At 45.3% G+C, this 19082-nt stretch overlaps 1 protein-coding gene across 1 annotated transcript in view; it reads left to right on the forward strand.

Annotated features, from left to right (window-relative positions):
- RSF1 (remodeling and spacing factor 1) overlaps positions 1-19082 on the forward strand; it is a 1138572-nt gene that overhangs the window by 786576 nt on the left and 332914 nt on the right. The window contains exon 12 of the mRNA XM_069639968.1: positions 4545-4621. Within this exon, the coding sequence (XP_069496069.1) occupies positions 4545-4621 (77 nt within the window). The remainder of the gene's footprint in view (positions 1-4544; positions 4622-19082) is intronic.

Genomic DNA, 19082 nt, shown 5'->3' on the forward strand with positions numbered 1-19082 from the left:
ACAAGATTAAGAATGCTAAATCTGAGATCTTTCCATTGACCCCAGCCACCACATGCCCGGCGACAACCTGCCAACCTAAATGGTCGACCCACCACATCCGGTATCTGGGTATATTGGTCTATGGAGATGGGCAGACGCTATACTCAGACAACCGCAAACAAGCACTGCAATTGTTCGCACTAATTTTCAAATATGGGCCAAACTCCCCATCTCCATGCATGGTCGGGTCGCAATCCTGAAAATGGTTGCGGTCCCTAAATTGCTTTACCTCTTCGGGAACATACCCATATGGCCGGGCAGAAACTTCTTCAAGAAGCTCCGTTCCATGGCAACAACGTTTGTCTGGAGCTGGAAAACAACTGGGATGAAATGTGAAAAAATGGTCGAAACATACTGCTCGGGTGGTATTGCTGCACCGGATTTCGAACTATATTACTTAGTTGCACAGGCCCAATTCGCCAAACACTGGTACGACTCATCTGACAAGTCACCCCATATATGGATAGAGAGATATGCTGCGTCCCCTACCGACCTCCGCTCTGTCATCTTCAGTTTACGCCACAAAGGTCCATGTCACCTTGACCCAGTGAGTGGTACGGTCCGAGCCTGGGGAGGCGATTTGTAAGAGACTAGAGATAGAGACGCCCTATGATCCGGACGTTCCCCTATGGAACTTCCCTGATATCCCCCCCAACATTCGATGAAACACTCCAGAGAACTTGGGACCCGAACAAATAAAATTAGGGTGCAGAATATGTTCCCCAACGGGAAATTTGAGACCTTAGATGATTTTAGAAACACAATTGGTGGGGGGGCACTCCAATACTACCAAATGAGATCCGCGTTTAGTGGAAGATGGCCGCTCTTCCCTGATGAACCCCCTTCACACCCATGCTTACAAATGGTAACATCGGGTGATGGTGTCGGAATCTCTAAATTGTATGCACTAACACAGGCACATACCCCTACACTAAATGACATTAAAGACAAATGGGAAAAAGACATGGCAATGCCCATTACTGATGAGAAATGGTCCAAATACTGTGCGCTTACCAAAACTGTATCACTTAATGCTGGCCTGCGTTTAATCCAGTTCAAGGTCCTGAATAGACTGCATTATACTCCAGCAAAGATGGCCAAATTCACAACTGATTGCGGGATCGTTCCATATGTATTGGGAATGTCTGAACTGTCTGATTTCCTGCTCACCTTCCAAAGAGTTTGAATGATGCAGGTCGTTTTGGTGGTGAGCTGGATTCCCCCATTTTAGGTAGTATTCTAATTTCTGTGCTAATTCCCTTCAACCTTAGAGACCCCCAGCTCTTTTGCTGGACTTGAGGACTTTTTAATGTTTACCCTGGAGTGAGTGAGCCCTTTTTTTCATCTTCTCATGTGTTTTGACCCGATTTGGATTATGTGTTTTCCTTTGTTTTTGGAGTCTGCCACTCTCTTACAAACTCCATAGGCATCTACTTTTTGTATGGTGACACAGCACCTTCAGTGCAGTGTCGGAAAAATCCTTTAGATTTTTCATAAGGTTTAAATACCTTTTCTTGTGTGAACTACTGTTCCCTAGAAAAGTAAAGTGAAATTGGCTTTACTTATCTTTTCCCTTTGTAGGTACAGCACACACCGTCTTATATGAAGTGCTTGGGGGTTACCTAGTAGCCCCTTATCCTACATTCTCATGTACCATTTTTAGGTTACCCTCACTACTTTAAATGGCTGGTGGCAGTGGTTTAATTTTCCTACCATTGTGCTTTTCTACCGCAGGCTGAATCCTCCGCTGCTGTATAGCACCCATGAGTGACGATTTTGTCAAAATGGCGCTGGTCTTCTTTTTTGCCATTTTCTGTTTGTGAGGTTTTACTCTGTGCGCCAAGTCAGGCTTGAGCCCTTAGTTTGTTTTCCCTTTGGCAGGCTTTAGTACTGAAACCCGCCTCTGGCTCCATTGTGTCTGGAAGGGCAGGAAGTCCTGAAACTCGCCTGTCCTTTGTCTCTAAGAATGCCTGAATGCACCCGTTCCTGATTGGCTGGCTGGCTGTCCTGAACATCCTGCTGTCTGAGTGACAGCCTAGGCTGTGCATAAATCGGAAAAAGCTGCTTAAAAGGCGAGGGTTTTGGGACTAGAGGCAGTCGACCACTGGGAAGAACACCCGACGAAGAAACCATGAACGCAGCTTTCTGCATCCTCTTGGACCTTTGAATTGTCCGGTAAAGCCCTGCTGCTGTGCTGAAACTCCTTTTTCTAATCGCCAAGAGAAGCTCAGAAGGGACGATTTCTTCCCTTGGGTTAGTTGGACTAACTAACCCCGAGATGAACTCCATTTGACAATCTTCCGCGACTGGCTGTACTTCTTTGCTGCTGCAGGAACCGAGTGCCAGGGGTCGAGAAATCCGTAGTCCAGTGCAATGTCTGCAGTCCGGCCAGGAGCTTGGACCCTCCAGAGTGCAGGACTCAAGGAGTGAAGGAAGCCCATCCGGTATCCAAGATTTGCGGTGGTGGTGTTTACCGTGCGCTGAAACCGTAGCTGCCGCCGACCTCCACATTGCTGCCGCAGGAGTCCTCCAGGCGTCCTCCCTCTTGTACCCACAACTGAGGCTCAGGAACCCAGGGTCTGCATTGCTGCAACCAGACAGAAGCCAGCTGGACCACTCTTCTGCTAGCCAGAGGTACTGTTCAGACTTGGGGTACTTACCTCAGTGTCTTTTGCTTTGCTCTTCTCAGTTGAGACTTGCAGTAGCTACTTTGCTAGAGTTGATTTCAGCTCTACCCTCCACAAGTGTGACAGCTTGTGACCCAACCGTGATTTTTTTTTTACAACAAACTCTAACTTTGTGGAAGACTTTTTGTTAACTACGAAGTGCCTCAGCTCTATAGACTGCATTTAAGTTAACTTTGGCTGTCCTGGCTCCCTTCAGACTCTTCTAGTCCATTGACTTTGACATTTACTGTCTCTCAGAGGTGATAACTTGGTTTATAACTAGGAAAGGTTTTTGTCTAGACTTCATTGCAAGATTTAAGTATACTCGCATGCCCTGAGACCCTGTTTAACCTTTTTCCTTCCGTTAACCTTTCCTTTCTGCAACCTCAGAATCTGCAGTGTGAACTAGTGATATATACATTCCATTACTGTCCTTGTGAATGAAGTCACCTCAGGGTGTAGGAAGTGTGTAAAAAGCATCTCTAAAGAGTATCTACTAGCTTTGTACTGATTCAAGGAAAAGTATTTTAAAGTATATTTGTTACATATATTTCCTTTTTAAATAATGCTTATTTAAAAAATGATGTTAAATAAATAACTATAACTGAAACCTTGAGTTTAAGTGTTACTTGGCGACTTGTATTTGTGAATTTAATTGCTACACCTCTACAGCTCACATTTACCCCTCTTGAGATAAGCCTGGCTGCTCAGTCACACTACCAAATTGTCTAGTACAGGCCTATACCAAAAGGTGTTACCTAATGCAAGGAGGACAAGTGTTATGTTGTCTCCCACAGGGTTACTACATCAATTCTTGCCTAATGCACCAACCTAGGTTTTCAAATATCAGATGGGGATCTGGAGCCATTCTTGTAGACCACTGGAGCCAAGTATCTTAAAGCTAAAGCAGCTGCAAGCCGACACCAGAATGTAACCATTAATGGCAAAGCCATCCACCACAATGTAAAGCTCTGCTCTTCAATTAATATGGCAGACCTTCCAGAGTGCAGCCCTTCTTTCAACTGGTGGGCCTAACATTTACGAGGCCTGCATCACTCAGGTTGTCCTCAAGTTCTGAGGAGTCGTGACCTTGTATCTGGAGCACAGCATCTGATGTGGGGACCTCTGCTGTTGCTGGTATCGCGTGCAGTCTGTTTCTGTAAATTGTACATGGAATCCTTGATGGGGGCCCTGGGACATTTCTTCTCTGCTGCCATCGAGTCTTGATGGATCTTGCCCTCCATTTGGCACTTCATCCTTTTGTCTACAGAATTTCATGATCTCGAACTTATTCAATAGAGTTTGTACTCAAGAAGCTTAGTATTTGAGTGTTGGTTCTGCTTTATATCATTGAGAATTGGAATATTGTTTAACATGTCCCCCCCCTTTACTGTGTTAGACTTGCTATTTAACTGTGTGAATGCTAAAGTGTGGTGTCTTTTTATACTCCATTGTACGTGTATTGATTTTACCTACCTTATATTTGGCTCAATGCATACAAATGGCAAAACAAATGTTTGTACTTTTTAATTTCTTATACTTATTGCTTGCAAACCCCTTTTTTGGTAATTTTACTTTATACCAAATCCCCCATTGATCTCAGTCTAACTGCTTGTCCTTATTACCAAGTGAGAGTTACAGTTCATACATTTGTGTGAAATTTTTGAAGGTTTGCTACGCAGAACCATGCACCCGTAGTTCTGAAAACCCCCTAGTAAAGGCCCACAACTGTGATGCCTACACACTAGCTAGCAGTTAAGGGCGGAGTGTAAAGTTTCAAGGATGCATTACTGAAGAATGTTGTGCCTAACGTGGTGGTCTTTTCTGGTTTGTCTTTAGATTTGATGAGTTTGATGAAGCAATCGATGAAGCAATAGAACATGATATCAGAGATTCGGAAGGAGGAGGAGGGGGTGGTATGTTATTTATGTATTAAATTATATAACACTGTAAGCCAAAGGGTTTCCCATATTCATAAGATGGTGCAACAGCAATTAATTGTGATGTTCTGCTTGACAATTAGCACAGCATAGGCAGCTGTTAAAACACATCTTGGAGCTAATAAAAGGAAAAATATATATTTTTACTACTAGAAGAGTAAACACTCTGGACCTATATGAACGAAGAATGTGATGGTTCCGGAAGAAAACCAAAGTAATTAGCAACGAGGTTGGGTAGATTAAGTGGAGCAGGGATTTGAGTATTTAAGCTACTGGAAAAATGAAATTGAATGTTACAGGAAATAGCCAATTTAATATTGTGAGCCAGATGGCCAACCTATCAAACTGTACAGGGTTTGTAAGATTTGAGGAATGCAAATGGCAGTATTATTTTACAGTTGAATTAGCTAAGTGGGCTGTTAATTTATGTTTTTTTTGGGAGGTTCGAGAATTGTTTCAATTGAAAATCTTATGTGCGCAGATGGCACAGGTGAATAGAAGTGGTTGGAAAACTGATGGTGGTGGGAAAAGCTTGCAATCTAGTAGATAGGATAGCTAAGAGCTGTTAGAGTATGTCCATTTTTTAAAAACAATTTTTATTTTGCATAACCATAGTAACTTACAGACTTGCATTAACACATACATCTTATTACACATCAATCATAATCGCCTGTCCCTCCCTTTCCCCTCAAATCCCCCCACCCTGGCCTACTTCGCACCCATTGGTTCCACCAGCTTCCACCTCTACTCCCCACCACCGCCCTGGTGTCAATATCCTCTTGTTCAGGAGTGTTCTAGTAGTCTTTAGTGCCCTCCACCGAAGTGGCTAAATCCGCTATCAGCCACCTCCATGCGTCCACCCCTCTCCCTGTTCTGTGTCCCGACCCACTGCTTCTTGCCACACCACTGTCTCAGCATTTGCCAATTTTAACAGGTCATTCCACCACATCTGTACTCCTGGCCTTGTATGTGCTTTCCATCCCATCGTTATCCTGCGTTTCGCTAGTATATATGCTAAATCCTTAAGCTTATTCATACGTCTAGCCCACTTGGGCCTCGGAAAGCCCCCTAATAAAAAAGCGAGGGGGATCCGATACCCACACCCATGGTTTCCCAGTACTTCCTCACATTTAACCTCAGTTCTTCATCTACCCCTTCCAGCGCGACTAGAGGAATGTGCGTGGAGTACAGTGTTCCCTATCCATTAGCAGGCCCTCTGCCACATTACATACCCCAGTCGTAACTGCAAGGGCGAGTGAGGTGCGCAAGGGTCAGATATCCATATCACTTAGTTAAGGGGTACTCACTGCTTGTAATAACCTTTATTCAGGCATTTGTTCATCGGACAGCCATTTGGCCACATATAGCAACTGGCTAGCAACAAAATATGCTTCAAAATTGGGCACTTTTATTCCCCCTTGTTCATATGAATTTTGGAGCTTGCATAATGCCACCCTGCACCGTGAGTTATGCCACAGGAAGCTCCTGCATTTGCTATGCAGTTTCGTGAAGAACTTTTTCCATATTGCATACGGAACATTTGCAAAATAGTGTAGGGGCCTTGGTAACACCACCATCTTGAACAATGCCGCCCTCCCCATCATAGACCACGGCATTCTGGCCCAAAAAGACATGGAGTTTTCAATTATGTTCGTAGCCCTCACTGTGTTGTGTGTGTGCTCTGTTTTAGGATCATGATCAATGTCGAACCCCCCCACCCCAACCCCAAGTACCTAAATGTAACTATTTCCAATTTAATTGGTAGCACCAGTAGCTTGCGCACGGGCGTCCCAATATATCCCCCCAAAGGAAACAGATTAGACTTGGGTTGATAGTTATGCCTGACAAGGCAGCATATCGATCCATCACTTCTAGAATGTATTGCGAATTTGTCTCAGGGTGCTGCAAGTACAGGAGCATGCCATCAGCATACAATGATATCAAGTTCCTCCCTCCCGGAGTAACTATGCCGGCCTCCCCATATTCCTCCCGTAAATAGACCGCTAGCTGCTCCAACACGAAGATGAAAAGCATCGGGGACCACGGGCATCCCTGTCATGCCCTTGTGTAACGGCCACTGTTCTGAAATAATTGTACCCGTTTGGACCCTTGCTATTGGTTCATTATACAGCAATCGCACCCATTTAATGTATGTGGGCCCAAAACGGAACCTTTCCAGTAGCTTTGGTATCCAAGGCCATCTGACCGAGTCAAGTGCCTTGACTGCGTCTAGCGACGTTACTGCAAACTGAGTTTCTCCCAGGGTGCAGTCTATTATGTGGTGGAATCTCCGTAGGTTATTGGTGATACTATGTGGGACATATCGGTCTGGTCTGAATGGATATGTTTGGCTATGACCGGTTTAAGTCTATATGCCATGACTGCTGTAAGGATCTTTCCATCCTGGTTCAGTAACGAAAGGGGCCTGTACAATCCACAGTCTCTACCCAATGTATTTGGTTTAATAAGAGGGACGATAATCGACTCTCTCAGGGACACGGGCAGTTTTCCTGTGTCCAGCACTTTGTTCAGCATTGCCAGCAGTGGAGCAAGGATTTCTGCCCTGTATTCTTTGTAGAATTCAATGGGAGGCCAATCCGCTCCTGGGGCTTTGCCTGTCGGCAGATCTTTTATCACATACTCTAGTTCTTCTATCGTGATGTGGATTTCCAGCCTTTCACAGTCATCTTTGTTTAGTGAGGGTTAGATTGATCTATAACAATGCTTCTTGTATCCCTTCCATATCACATTCTGAGGTTTCTTCATACAATTGCTTATAATAATCATAAAAACATTTAATCACCCCTTCTTCAGTCTCTGCCAACTCACCAGCAGTTCCCACGACTACTCTAATTGTATCTCGCTTACTCTCGCTCTTGTAGAGCCAGGCTAGCAATCGCCCCGGCTTGTCTCCTTCTGCATGTTGTCTCTCCACATATTTCTTGTAACTTAATTTGCCTAATCTATTCCAGTGTTCCCAGCACTCTTGTTGTAGGCTAGACACCTCCTTTGCCTCTACTCCGTACCTGCTTCCTGTCTGTACTATGGCTTCCAGCCTACCTTCCACTTTTTGTAAATCCCGTAAAATTACATCTTGCACCCCGTTCGACTTTGCTATAGCCGCTCATCTCACCACTACTTAAAAGGCCTCCCACAGTGTACCTGCAGATTTGACACTACCAGTATTGTGCACAAAATATTCCTTCACCTCTTCCCTCAGATGTTCCCTCAGATGTTCCCAAAACCCAGTGTCTGTGTGCCTCGACTCTGAGTCTCCATGTCGGAATCCTCGCTCGGGGGCGAATCTGCCACATGACGAACAGTGGGGCATGGTCCGAGAGTACCCTCGCTTTGTATTCCGGCCCCTATGAACTCCCCCAGAGTTTCTTCACCCACAAACACATAATCTAGCCTTGTATGGAGGTTATGGGGAGCGGTGTAGTGAGAGTATACTCTGTCCTGCGGGTACCTCGTTCTCCATACATCAACTAACTTTAATGCATGTAACAGCATCTTTAGAGCTTTAGCTGAGGTGGCTGGATGAGCGAATTTGCCATCCGATCTATCTAACACCGGGTCCAGCATAAAATTAAAATCCCTCCCCCCCCATGTCACTGCGGAATCCCTGTACGGACCTATCTTTGGGTATAAGGATCTAAAATAGGCTGCCGTGTCCTGATTTGGAGCATACATATTAATACATTTCCTTATTTTCCACTATTCCTTGTAGTGCTCATCACCCAGCCATCAACATCCAAGTAGGTCTGGAGGATCTTATATGGAACTGTTGGCACCACCCGTTTTAGGACGCCTCTGGCGTATGCGGAGTATGTTGTGCCCAGGGTCATTCCTTTCCATTTCCGCGCCAAGGTATCCTGTCTGTCTTTAGTCAAATGAGTCTCCTGCAGGAGGGCTATATCTATTTTCTGCCATTTCAAGTATGCCATTACCAGCCGTGAGCCTGAAATCAGAATAAGGGCAGGAGCCCTGCTCACCCCATCATCCCCGACGCTGCACCCATACTGCAGGAGCAGTATCAACCGTGAGCCCCAAGAACAGAGTGGGCAGGGGCCCCTCCCCCCCCGACCACATCACAGCCGATGCAGCATGCACGTGGCAGTATCAGTTGATCCACCTACTTCGAGCTTGCCGATCCTGCGCAGGATCTCCTTCACCAAGGCCCTGAAGGAGGTGAGGTGTTTGGGATACAGTGCCCATCGTGTCCGGCGTGATTACCATGCCTTAATTTGCAGAATTCCAAATAACATAATCACGATCACCAAAGCTCCCGTTTCTAAAATGGCCGTCGTGCAGACAAATATGGCTGTCTGATAACATTGTCATAGCAATGAGCGTGCTTATCACTAGCACCGGTACATCGGAAGGCGAAAGCCAGCTCTGTCCCTTCTGGCGAAGGCCCTCTGGAAAAGGCCCTGTTTGCGCCTGTTAGCACATTGTTTACGCTGTTGCCTGCCCCAAGCTTAGCCCATCACCCTGAGGTAAGACACCTTTGTCCTTTTCAAGGTCTTCCGCCAATGCACATATTCACATGGTTACTAACACTTCCAGAACGGCAAACACCATCCCTCTGAACCAGTGAGCCTGCCTTGTCCACCAGCGTGTTTCCACCCTCTGTCGCTGCTCTGATCACACGAGGTGCATTTCAAGGTGTACCGCTTGACTTTGTAACTGTAAAACTTGCACAGTTTTACCTGCGCTTACCTATATTGCTCATGTACATGCTGCAAACTGCCCAATTTATGCACACAGCTTTGCACCCCCGACTGTAAAACTCAGTTGCTGAACCTGCGAATGAACACATCCTTGCATGTGTATTGTTGCAGCTTTCAGATTGCATATTAACGTATTACTGTACTTTTCTCCACCTCACAATGACGTTGATGCGTATAGAACTGTGATGAAATAGTCGTGCTTTCTATGTGCTTTCTAAGGCTAACCAAGTTAGGCACTACACTTAGGGTATTCTAATTATCCTATTTTGTTGGTGTAACCAGGCTCTTCAGCGCCTCAGTGTGTACCTATTGCGGCCAATTTTTAACAATGCTTGCATACTCATGATATGACATTCCTATGCACTCCTACGACAAATTGAATCGCCCTTTTCTGCTGATGTACCTAGCCCCTTGATAATTTGAATCAGCATATTTCGCTGATGCAACTGGATCTTACTACTTCCGAGAATGTCTGCACCTTTGCCAATACCTACAATATTTGCATATTTTAACAAATCCAACTGCTTGACTTGAAATGCCCTTCTGCACGTTATGCTGATCAAAGCTAATCAGCCTACTTTGAGGTGCTGATCAAACTGTATGTAGCTTACACTATTGATGTAGTCCATCTCTATGTAACAAATCCAATTTACTGCAGCGTATATCCCTTACTCTGAATTAGACTCCTGTTGCTCCTGTACCAACTCAGCCTACTCCTTCATGACCTAATATTGTTTAAAATTGCATACAAATTATTCTGCATTCTTGTATAACTGCTACAAGCCCATTCGCATGTGACCTAGCACCACATGAAGCCTAGCTAACTACTGTGCCACTACAAAATGTGTGATGTAGAGCTCCTTCCACTCTTAGCAACACTGATCATAGCTTTAGCCTGCTCTCACAAGACTTGGACAGAATCGCGCCCACCTCATTTCACTACCATGACCCAGTCAATCCAGACCAACACCCATCTACCTATCATTATCAAAAATTGGGCAAGCCCACATGCTGCCTCTGATCTTTGACACCCAGCCATGTGATACGATTGCTAGGAACAAAAGACTATGCTTTAGACTATCTAAATTATTCGAGCCTCCAGCTAGAACACTCCCCTCCACTAATGACAGGAAGCCTACGCCGCCCAATAACGTAGCCTATAATCGGACCAAAAGACCATTCAGCCCTCTCAAGGTTCTTAAGACAAAGACCCACCTTACTTTCAAACTTAAGACCACTGCTCCAGAAACGTCTGTTACTCCTATACCGTCTAGCTCTCTCCTTAAAGGAGCCCTAATAAATGCCAGATTGATGGTAGCTCACGCTACAGAGATAGCCGACCTTATCCAGAATGACAACCTCGACTTCCTGGCCATTACCGAATCTTGGTTGCACAAGGCAGCTTATGTTAGCTATCACTAACGGCTATACCATCTTAAGATCGGACACAAGTGAAGCACGTGGAGGCGGCATAGCCCTTATTTTCAAAATCTAACCTTTCCATTAGGCTAGCTCCCACTTCTGACATTACATCTTGCGAAAGCCTCACAGCTAAGTTGCTCATCAATAATTCCCAGACTTTCACTATCCACTTGATATAACGACCTCCAGGCCCCATCGGAACCTTTGCTGAGGATCTATCCAATATCTTGTCGAATAACCTAAAAAATTCTTCCCAAGTTATTCTTCTAGGGGATTTTAATCTAGGTTTTAATGACCCCAAAGTCTTACACGCAACTAGTGTGCCCAATATTCTGACTGAACTTGGCCTCACCTAAACAGTACTCTACCCTACACATAACAAAGCTAGAATACTGGATTGGGTGGCAGACCGTAACTGCAATGCCTCCATTGTGTCGATCTCCCCCCATATTTGGACTGACCACTACCTAGTGTTTTTTTCATTAATGACTAAAAGACCGACCCCTACCCTTATCCAAATGGCCCCGCCTATCCCCACAAGAAACAAAAAGAACATTACCACAGATAATCTACTCCCCACTTATCCCTAAACTTAACTCTCTACCAGATACCATGGCCCCAGAAGCCTTGGTGAATGAGTATAACAAAATTATGTCCACCTCCCTCGACCTAATCGCACCCTTCAAACTGAGGCAAGATAAACCCAAAGCCCACCTTAACTCGTGGTACACTCCACAATTAAAAACCTTGCGTACAAAAAAAGATTACTATCTTCGGATGAAAACAAAACTAATCTAAGACATATAACTACTCTCTACAAAAAGGTAATAATATTGGCCAAACGTGACACCTACAATACCAGAATCTCTCAAGCTAACTCTAGTTCTAAATAACTTCATCATTTTAAAGGAGCTAGAAACGCCTACCCCAGTACCTGACAACTGTGTAAAAGATAAATCCTAGTGCTTCAACATACAGCAAGTGTTGGCCAACAAAGTTTCAACCCTACAAGTCAAAATTGCCAAAATAAAGCGTCACTTACTACCAGCCCGTCCGATAACAGTTCCCTGCCATCATCCTCCACCAATACCTCTCCATGCCGTACGCGATTTTAAATTTTCTAAAGTTTCTATCAAGGAAACAGAAGAAATTATCCTTTTGCTCAACCCCTGGAATTGTAACGGAGATCAATGCCCTGCCCAACTAATAAAGAATGCCGCCAGAGACTTGGCTCCCTTTATCACCAAACTTATTAATGCGTCATTCTCTACGGGCACCATACCAAGTAACCTCAAAGAATCATGGGTGCTACCCCTACTTAAAAAACTGGCGCTTGACCCTTCCATAGCTACTAATTACCACCCAATCACTACAGTGCCATTTCTCCTAAAAATTACAGGCAAAATGGCGTATTGACAAATGCAGAATTATTTGGAATCTCACCACCTGTTAGGAGCTCGTCAGTCAGGCTTTCGCCCTCAGCACGGAACTGAAACAGCCCTAATCGACTTAAAGGCCCAAATTGACGAGCTCAGGCGATACGGGTAAATCAGCCTTACTCCTCATATTGGACCCGTCAGCGGCATTCGACCTTGTAGATCACAAGGTCCTTTGCAACCACTTAGTCACAGCTGCCCATTTCTCTGACGAAGCAGTGGTATGGATCCAATTGTTTCTTAATAGGACTATGAGAGTCTTTTCCTCCGCAGACCCCATCCCCATTACTTGTGGAGTGCCCCAAGGCTCATGTGTCTCTCCCACACTTTACAACAATTTCACGAAGCCCCTTTTTACGGTGATCTGGACCATCTTGGTATCACCTACACCAATTATTCAGATGATACCCAGATTCTCCTACCTTTTTACTGGTGATTATGAAAAGGATTTGGCCTTGGTGAATAGCGTGTATCTCATCATCTAGGCATGGATGGCCACACATGGACTATGCCTGAATGATGACAAGACGGAGATTATCATCCTGAGCACTTCCTCCCTCTTAAAAAAAAAAAAAAAAAAAACTAGGACCTAGATACTTATCCTTTAACATATACAATAACCTCATTGTTACCGCCAACGAGGTGAAAACCTTGGGCGTCTACTTGGGACTCCACACTTTCACTAAACAGGTCAATACGATGGCATCCTCCACCGTATATACCTGCAAATTAATTAGAGCAGGTAAACCTTTCCTCTCTAACAGCTGTATTACCTTGGCAAGAGCGCTTGTTCTGTCGAAGTTGGATTACTGTAATGCTCTCTACAATGGAGCCAACAAGGCAACCATTGAAAGAATCCGGCTCCTCTAGAACAACCCCTTGAGAGCAGCTCTTGGTATTTCCAGGAGAGAGCGCATATCAGAAGTTAGTGAACTAAATAACTGGCTCTCTACTTACAAAAAAATCCAGTTAAAAGTCACCTCACTCACATTCAAATGCCCGAACAATGCAGCACCATGTTACCTCGCAGACGGATTCATCAAAACCATCCCTATTAGGGACAACCAGATCATCCAGCTCGAACAGTTTTAGTCCCTAGATTCAAACTGTCTAGAGTAGGGAGACGATGTTTCCAGGTTAAAGCGGTGCTACTTTGGAACTCTCTACCCCCGCCTCTGCGAGTGGATCAAACATACCCGAAATTCCAGCAGAATTTCATGACATGGCTCAAAGATTCCGACTAGTAATGCCAGAAGTCACCTCCTTGACGGACGAACCACTCTGACTCATGAACCACTCTGTACTACTCGTACAGTATTACTTCTACTGTGTAGCTAAGTTGTACACTATATGATACTGTAATATTGATGTGTAACCTGTATATAAGTACACTATCTTGTCTACTGCGTAGATGAGATAAATTGTATATCATGTCAGTCTAATGTTGATGTGTAGTATAAATTGGATAACCCAATGACTTTGTGTAACGAAGCTGTGAGTCTTCTTCTGCAATGCGCCCTGATACCTATGGGTCTGGAGCGCAATACAAGTAATAAACAAACCAGGTTCCTCTTAATGTAGCTGTTCAAGTCTCTAACATTCCAGGTTGTTATCTTAAGTTCCCCCATTTCTTCTAGCGGTTCTCACTCCCATTTCTACCAAATCATGTTCTCTGTGCGTATCTGTAAGCCAAGTCCCCTCTAACCATCCCAACTCCCTTCCCACCCACCTCCCCCACAGTTCCCAACTTTTGCCGATCTCCAACTTCAGAGCTCGGGCATCCCTGCTTCTCACTCCTAACTCTGCACTAATGCCGTTGTTCGGAGCGCAGCAGGAGGACACTGAACTACTAGTATCCTACCCACCTGTCTAAACTACATGGGGTAAAGTGTGATTCCTTTGGCACCGCTCTTGCCGGTGCAGCACCAGTGGTTCCTACATTTAGCTATTTGTAATGTCGAATGCTATGACCTTTCGACTTTATAATACCGGATCATTCCATGATGGCTACCATGCAGTTGAAATGTGTTGTAACCAAACAATATAGGTTCACTTATCGCTCCCGCCTGATCTTCTTTCTCCATCGGCATGTTCACTGTCTCTATCCACTTGTCTGCATCTTCTGGAGTCTCGAAGAAGACAGCTTGGTCTTTGTATAGGACCCTCAGTCTCGCCAGATACAGGAACATGTATTTGAGATTAGCTGCTCTTAACCTCCTTTTAACTTCAACATAGGTCATCCTTTGTTTTTGCACCTGGAAAGTATAATCAGGGTATGTGGTGATGGTCGCTGATGCTCGGCAGATTGTTCCCTCTTTGCGAAAGTGTTCCAGGATCTTCACCCTATCTTTGTAGTTCAGGATCCTGTCTATCCTCAGTTGGGGTGGGGCTCCCTGTGGCGGCTTTCTTGTTAAAGCCCTATGCACCCTGTCAACTGTAAATCCCTGGTTAAGTGTCCCGGCTCCTATTTCCTGCAGCAGCATGGTTTTCGATGAAGTCTCTGTTCGGGCCTTTTTCCCCTTCCGGGAACCCAACAATTCTTACATTGTTTCTCTGTGCTCGTCCTTCCGCTTCCTCTGCTCTGCTCTCGAGATTTCTTACTTGCTGCAGTATGGAGACTTCTTGGGAGTTCTCATTGCAGCTGCTCTTGTTGGCCTGCACCTCTTTCTCCAACACCCCTGCGCATTCTGACAGTGCCTGACATCCTGTCTCAAGAGGTTCACATCAATTCTGACTGCATCTACATTAAATTCCAGTGCCGTTTTCAGCTCGGCTACAGCCTCCAGTATCAGTTGTTTGCCTCTTCCGGGAGCCTCCTCGCCTTGTGTTTCCCTTGATGCGGTTTTTTGCCGGTTTAGCAAATATATTGATGGACTGTTTCTCCTTGCCTTTATTTGACATGGATGCCATGGTTTTGTTCACCCTCTGTGTGGTGTCTCCACCTATCGAGACTGAGATGGTGCTGTTCCTTGTCTGTTGCATTGTTCTTGTTGGTTAGCTTTTCTTCCGTTATCCCCCGCAGCCCTCTTCGTAGTCTGTGGTCCTCGGGGACCCTACTGTGCTCTTCTGGCCCTAGTGACTCCCTTCTCTGTTTGTGGTTCCTAGGCTATATTTTGCCCTGGGCTGCTATGTGTGCCCACGGTCGTAGCCCGACATTTGTCAGTCTCAGTTCTTAGCTGCGTCAGTTAGTCTGGTAGCCGTCCTACTGTTTAGGCGCCCTCTCCCTGTGCGTGCAAACCTCTGTTGTCTGGCTACCTTGGAGCCCAACTTGCGTACAGTATTCCTACTCCTTGTGATCATCCTCCTCTCCCGGTAGTCTCCTTCAGTGTTGTGTTCCTTTCATGCCTCCGAGGAGTGCGAGCTTCCTCTTAGCTCCATGTGTTAGGGCCATTGCCCTTTCCAGTTTACCACCAATTTTCCGCCTCGTTATGCTGGTGCTGTGTTTTCCAGCAATTTAAGTTGCCATTGTGTATTCTCTTATCTTCTCCTGTGACGGTCTGTGTCCATCCTGCACACAGGAATATAGCCGCTATAGTGTGTTAGACCTTTTCTTGCTCCATGGGCCAGGAGGTCTTGACCCACGTATGGTTCCATGCTCACTTTGCGACTGTTACACTGCTTTCCGCTGTGTCCGTTGTAATATTGAACGCCCCCGGTTCGGGTGCCTTCCCTGTGTGCGAGCCGGTTTTTATCAGCTTACTGCGGTTGAGGTTGTGCTGCAGATAATGTCTCACTCGACGTGTGATTCACCCTCCTCCTGTGGCAATCACCTCCAGTGTTGTACTCCTTCACCTACTATGCTGCGCTCCTTATGCATTTTCGGCATATGTAGGAGTCTGTTGCATGCTTCCTTAATCAGTCCTTGCCGTAGGCGCCTCGTCTGCATACTGCCTCTGCTTGCACTCGCCCCATGCAACAAAGTATCCCGGGCGATCGAATGTTATGTGCCTGCCGTCTATCGCGTTGAGACGAGCGGTGAACTTCTTCATACTTATCTTTGATCCGAAGAGCACCGTCCTTGAACTGCTACAGTGTATTAAGTGTCCACTAGATGTGCTGGTACGCCGGTGGCGACAAATGTAAATCAAAAAGAATTTTTGCGGCCATGACACAATTTCGCCTAGGGGCTTCTATCTCTGTTGCTTCTTTCTTTGTTTACACATGGTGCACCATCTTTACTATCGGTTGCCCGGCTCCCACTCGTGCCTGTTTCAACCAATGTCGTGGAGAACTTTATCTTGCTGCTCCAATGTCATTGTTCGCGCTACAGCCGCTGCAGGGGCATTCGCACTTCTCCATTCTATACAAATGCAGGCCTTCGTCACGCAAGCACTGCTTGAATCTTCTGTGCCGCATGAGGTCTATTCCAGGCTATGTTCAGATCTGCTTCCCCCATCTTGTTTGCCGGAGCCTACCAGGGGTGTCCTTTGTTCCGTCTGGTCGCCATCTTGCTTACTCCGTCAGACGACTCTCACTTCTCCGGCTCACATCTCCCAGAGCGGGCACAATAACAAGTCGAATTTGTAAATGTTTTGTTCCTCACGACTTCATACATTTGCCTAAGCGTTTTTGCACAGTGCTGCTCTCTGTGGTCACGGCCGTTTTTGGGGATCATTAAGGATCTGCAGGAGCACACGGAATCACGTCCTTTCACATGGCTCTAGCCACGCCCCCCAGTGTATGTCATCCATTGTTCAATCCTGCAGACAATCTGTTGTGCATTAAATTTGAAGGAAGAAATACAGAAGAAAAGTTAGGCAAAGACTCTGCAGTTAAATTCAGACAAAGCAAGGATAGCTCTCCCCAAAGAGCTAGAAGACTGAAGGAGTCAGCACTATTTACTTCATCTTTGTTAAAAGTCATCCAAAACGTGCACCTTAGGGAGACTAAGGTCATTTGCGATCGGAGACAGGTTTCAGAATAATTTTGACTGTTCTGAGGTTGCAAAAAAATCGGTTCAGAAATGCTCAAAACCCTTTCCATTTAAAATATTGTCTGTGGTTTGAGCAAATTTACTTAATTTCTGATGTGCCCTGAAAATCAGTTATAAAAAGTGGTGCATTTTCTGCTAGTGTTGATTATCTATCTCGCCTGAAAAAATACAGAAAGTGGTTACAGTTGTTAAGCAAGATTGGATGCAGTAACCCTGTGGGAGACTACACCAGCCTTGTCCTCTTGGTAATGAGTAACCCACCTATTGGTATAGGTCTGTACTACACAAGTTGGTAGAGTGACTGAGAGTTTGTAGCAAAAATAATCACTGTTGGGCCACAAGTTGTAAGGCTTTGAAGGGCAAAGCTGAAATAAACTGCAAAAAGCAGCTACTGCAAGTCTCCAGTGAGAACAAGCAAGCTGCAGACAAAAGAGGTAAGCACCCCTTAGTCAAGACGGTACTCTGGGTTTGAAGAACAGGATTGTTAAGGATTCCAATCGGGCGTCACACACTAGAACAGGACACTTGGTTTTAGCCTGGGATGTGGTGCTCAATAGGAATGCTTTTTCTTTAATTTCAACAAATTCAAATTGAGCCGGTACCGCACCCGTCTCACACCCCCTTTTACAAATTCCCTGGGTCACAATGGACCATGAACCAGGCCGGTTGGTGAAAATACAATATTTATTTTTAAAAATCGCACACATTTTAATATTGGACATCAATCACCAATGGGGTGATAATGACAATGGAAATGGAAGCAATGCACTGGGTTAACCATCTAGTAGAACATAACCAAAGCACAAGTGAATAGGAGCACTTTTTGAATTGGGATAGATAGCACCCAAGGTAAGGTTTCCCCCTGCAATGTTCCCTCAACCCACAAATAATCAGAGTTTTCGGGCACCTCCTCACTTCCTGCCCCTGCCAGACACTCTGTAGCCAGAGGTGGGCTTCAATCGTGAATCCTGCCAAAGACGAAATAAACAAAAAGACCAAACCTGGTTTGGCCCGTAGAGAATCTCAAAAAGGACCTTTTCAGCAAGAAATAGTGAAAAAAGCAGACCCAGGCCATTTTGACAAAATGGCACCCATGGGTGCCTTACTGCAGCTGCGAAGGCAGCCCGCGGTGAAAACACAATGGTAGTGAAAAGTAAACCACTGCCACCAGTCATTAATTGTAGTATGGGTAACATAAAAATGTTACATGAGAAACTAGACAAAGGAGATACTGAGTAACCCCTACAGCACCCTATGGTAGAATAGTGTGTGATGGGTCTAGAAAGTTTACAAATGTAAGTGAAGTCAATTTCACTTCACTGCTCTTGGAAACAGTAGTTATCCAAGAGAAGGTATTTAAACCTTTGGGAAATATGAAATACTTCCCTCTGCCACTGCACTGAATGTGCTGTGTGCCACAATATAAAAGGATGATGCCTATGGAGTTTGTCAGACTCCAGAACCAAAAGAAACAGAGTTCAAATCACATGTAAGATACACGAGGGAGTGTGAAAAAAGGTCTCTCTCCCCCCAGGTTAGAAATTAAAAGTCCTAAAGTCCAGCAAAAGTGCTGGGGGTCTTTAAGGTAGAAGGAAATTAGCACATTTCTGAGAATTCTCCCTAACATCCCTATGACCCTGCACACCCACCTGCCTCCCTCTCCAGTTCAAACATCCCCTCTCAGACCTCAGAACACGGTCTCCACTTCTCCAGCCCCACACACACACACTCTCACCTCCATTAACCACATCACTCGCCATTTTCCATAGGACCCTAACCTTGCAAGCTCTCTACTCTCATACTCTCAAGCACCATCAATACACTCAGCCTCCTTCACCACGCCTCGGAACAGAGACAATAGGCTTACTCGGCACTATCTACCAGCCACTACTCTGTCCTGCCCCCTCACAACC

This window comes from Ambystoma mexicanum, chromosome 7q, assembly GCF_040938575.1.
Source record: "Ambystoma mexicanum isolate Mex_15411 chromosome 7q, UKY_AmexF1_1, whole genome shotgun sequence".
NCBI lineage: Eukaryota > Metazoa > Chordata > Amphibia > Caudata > Ambystomatidae > Ambystoma > Ambystoma mexicanum.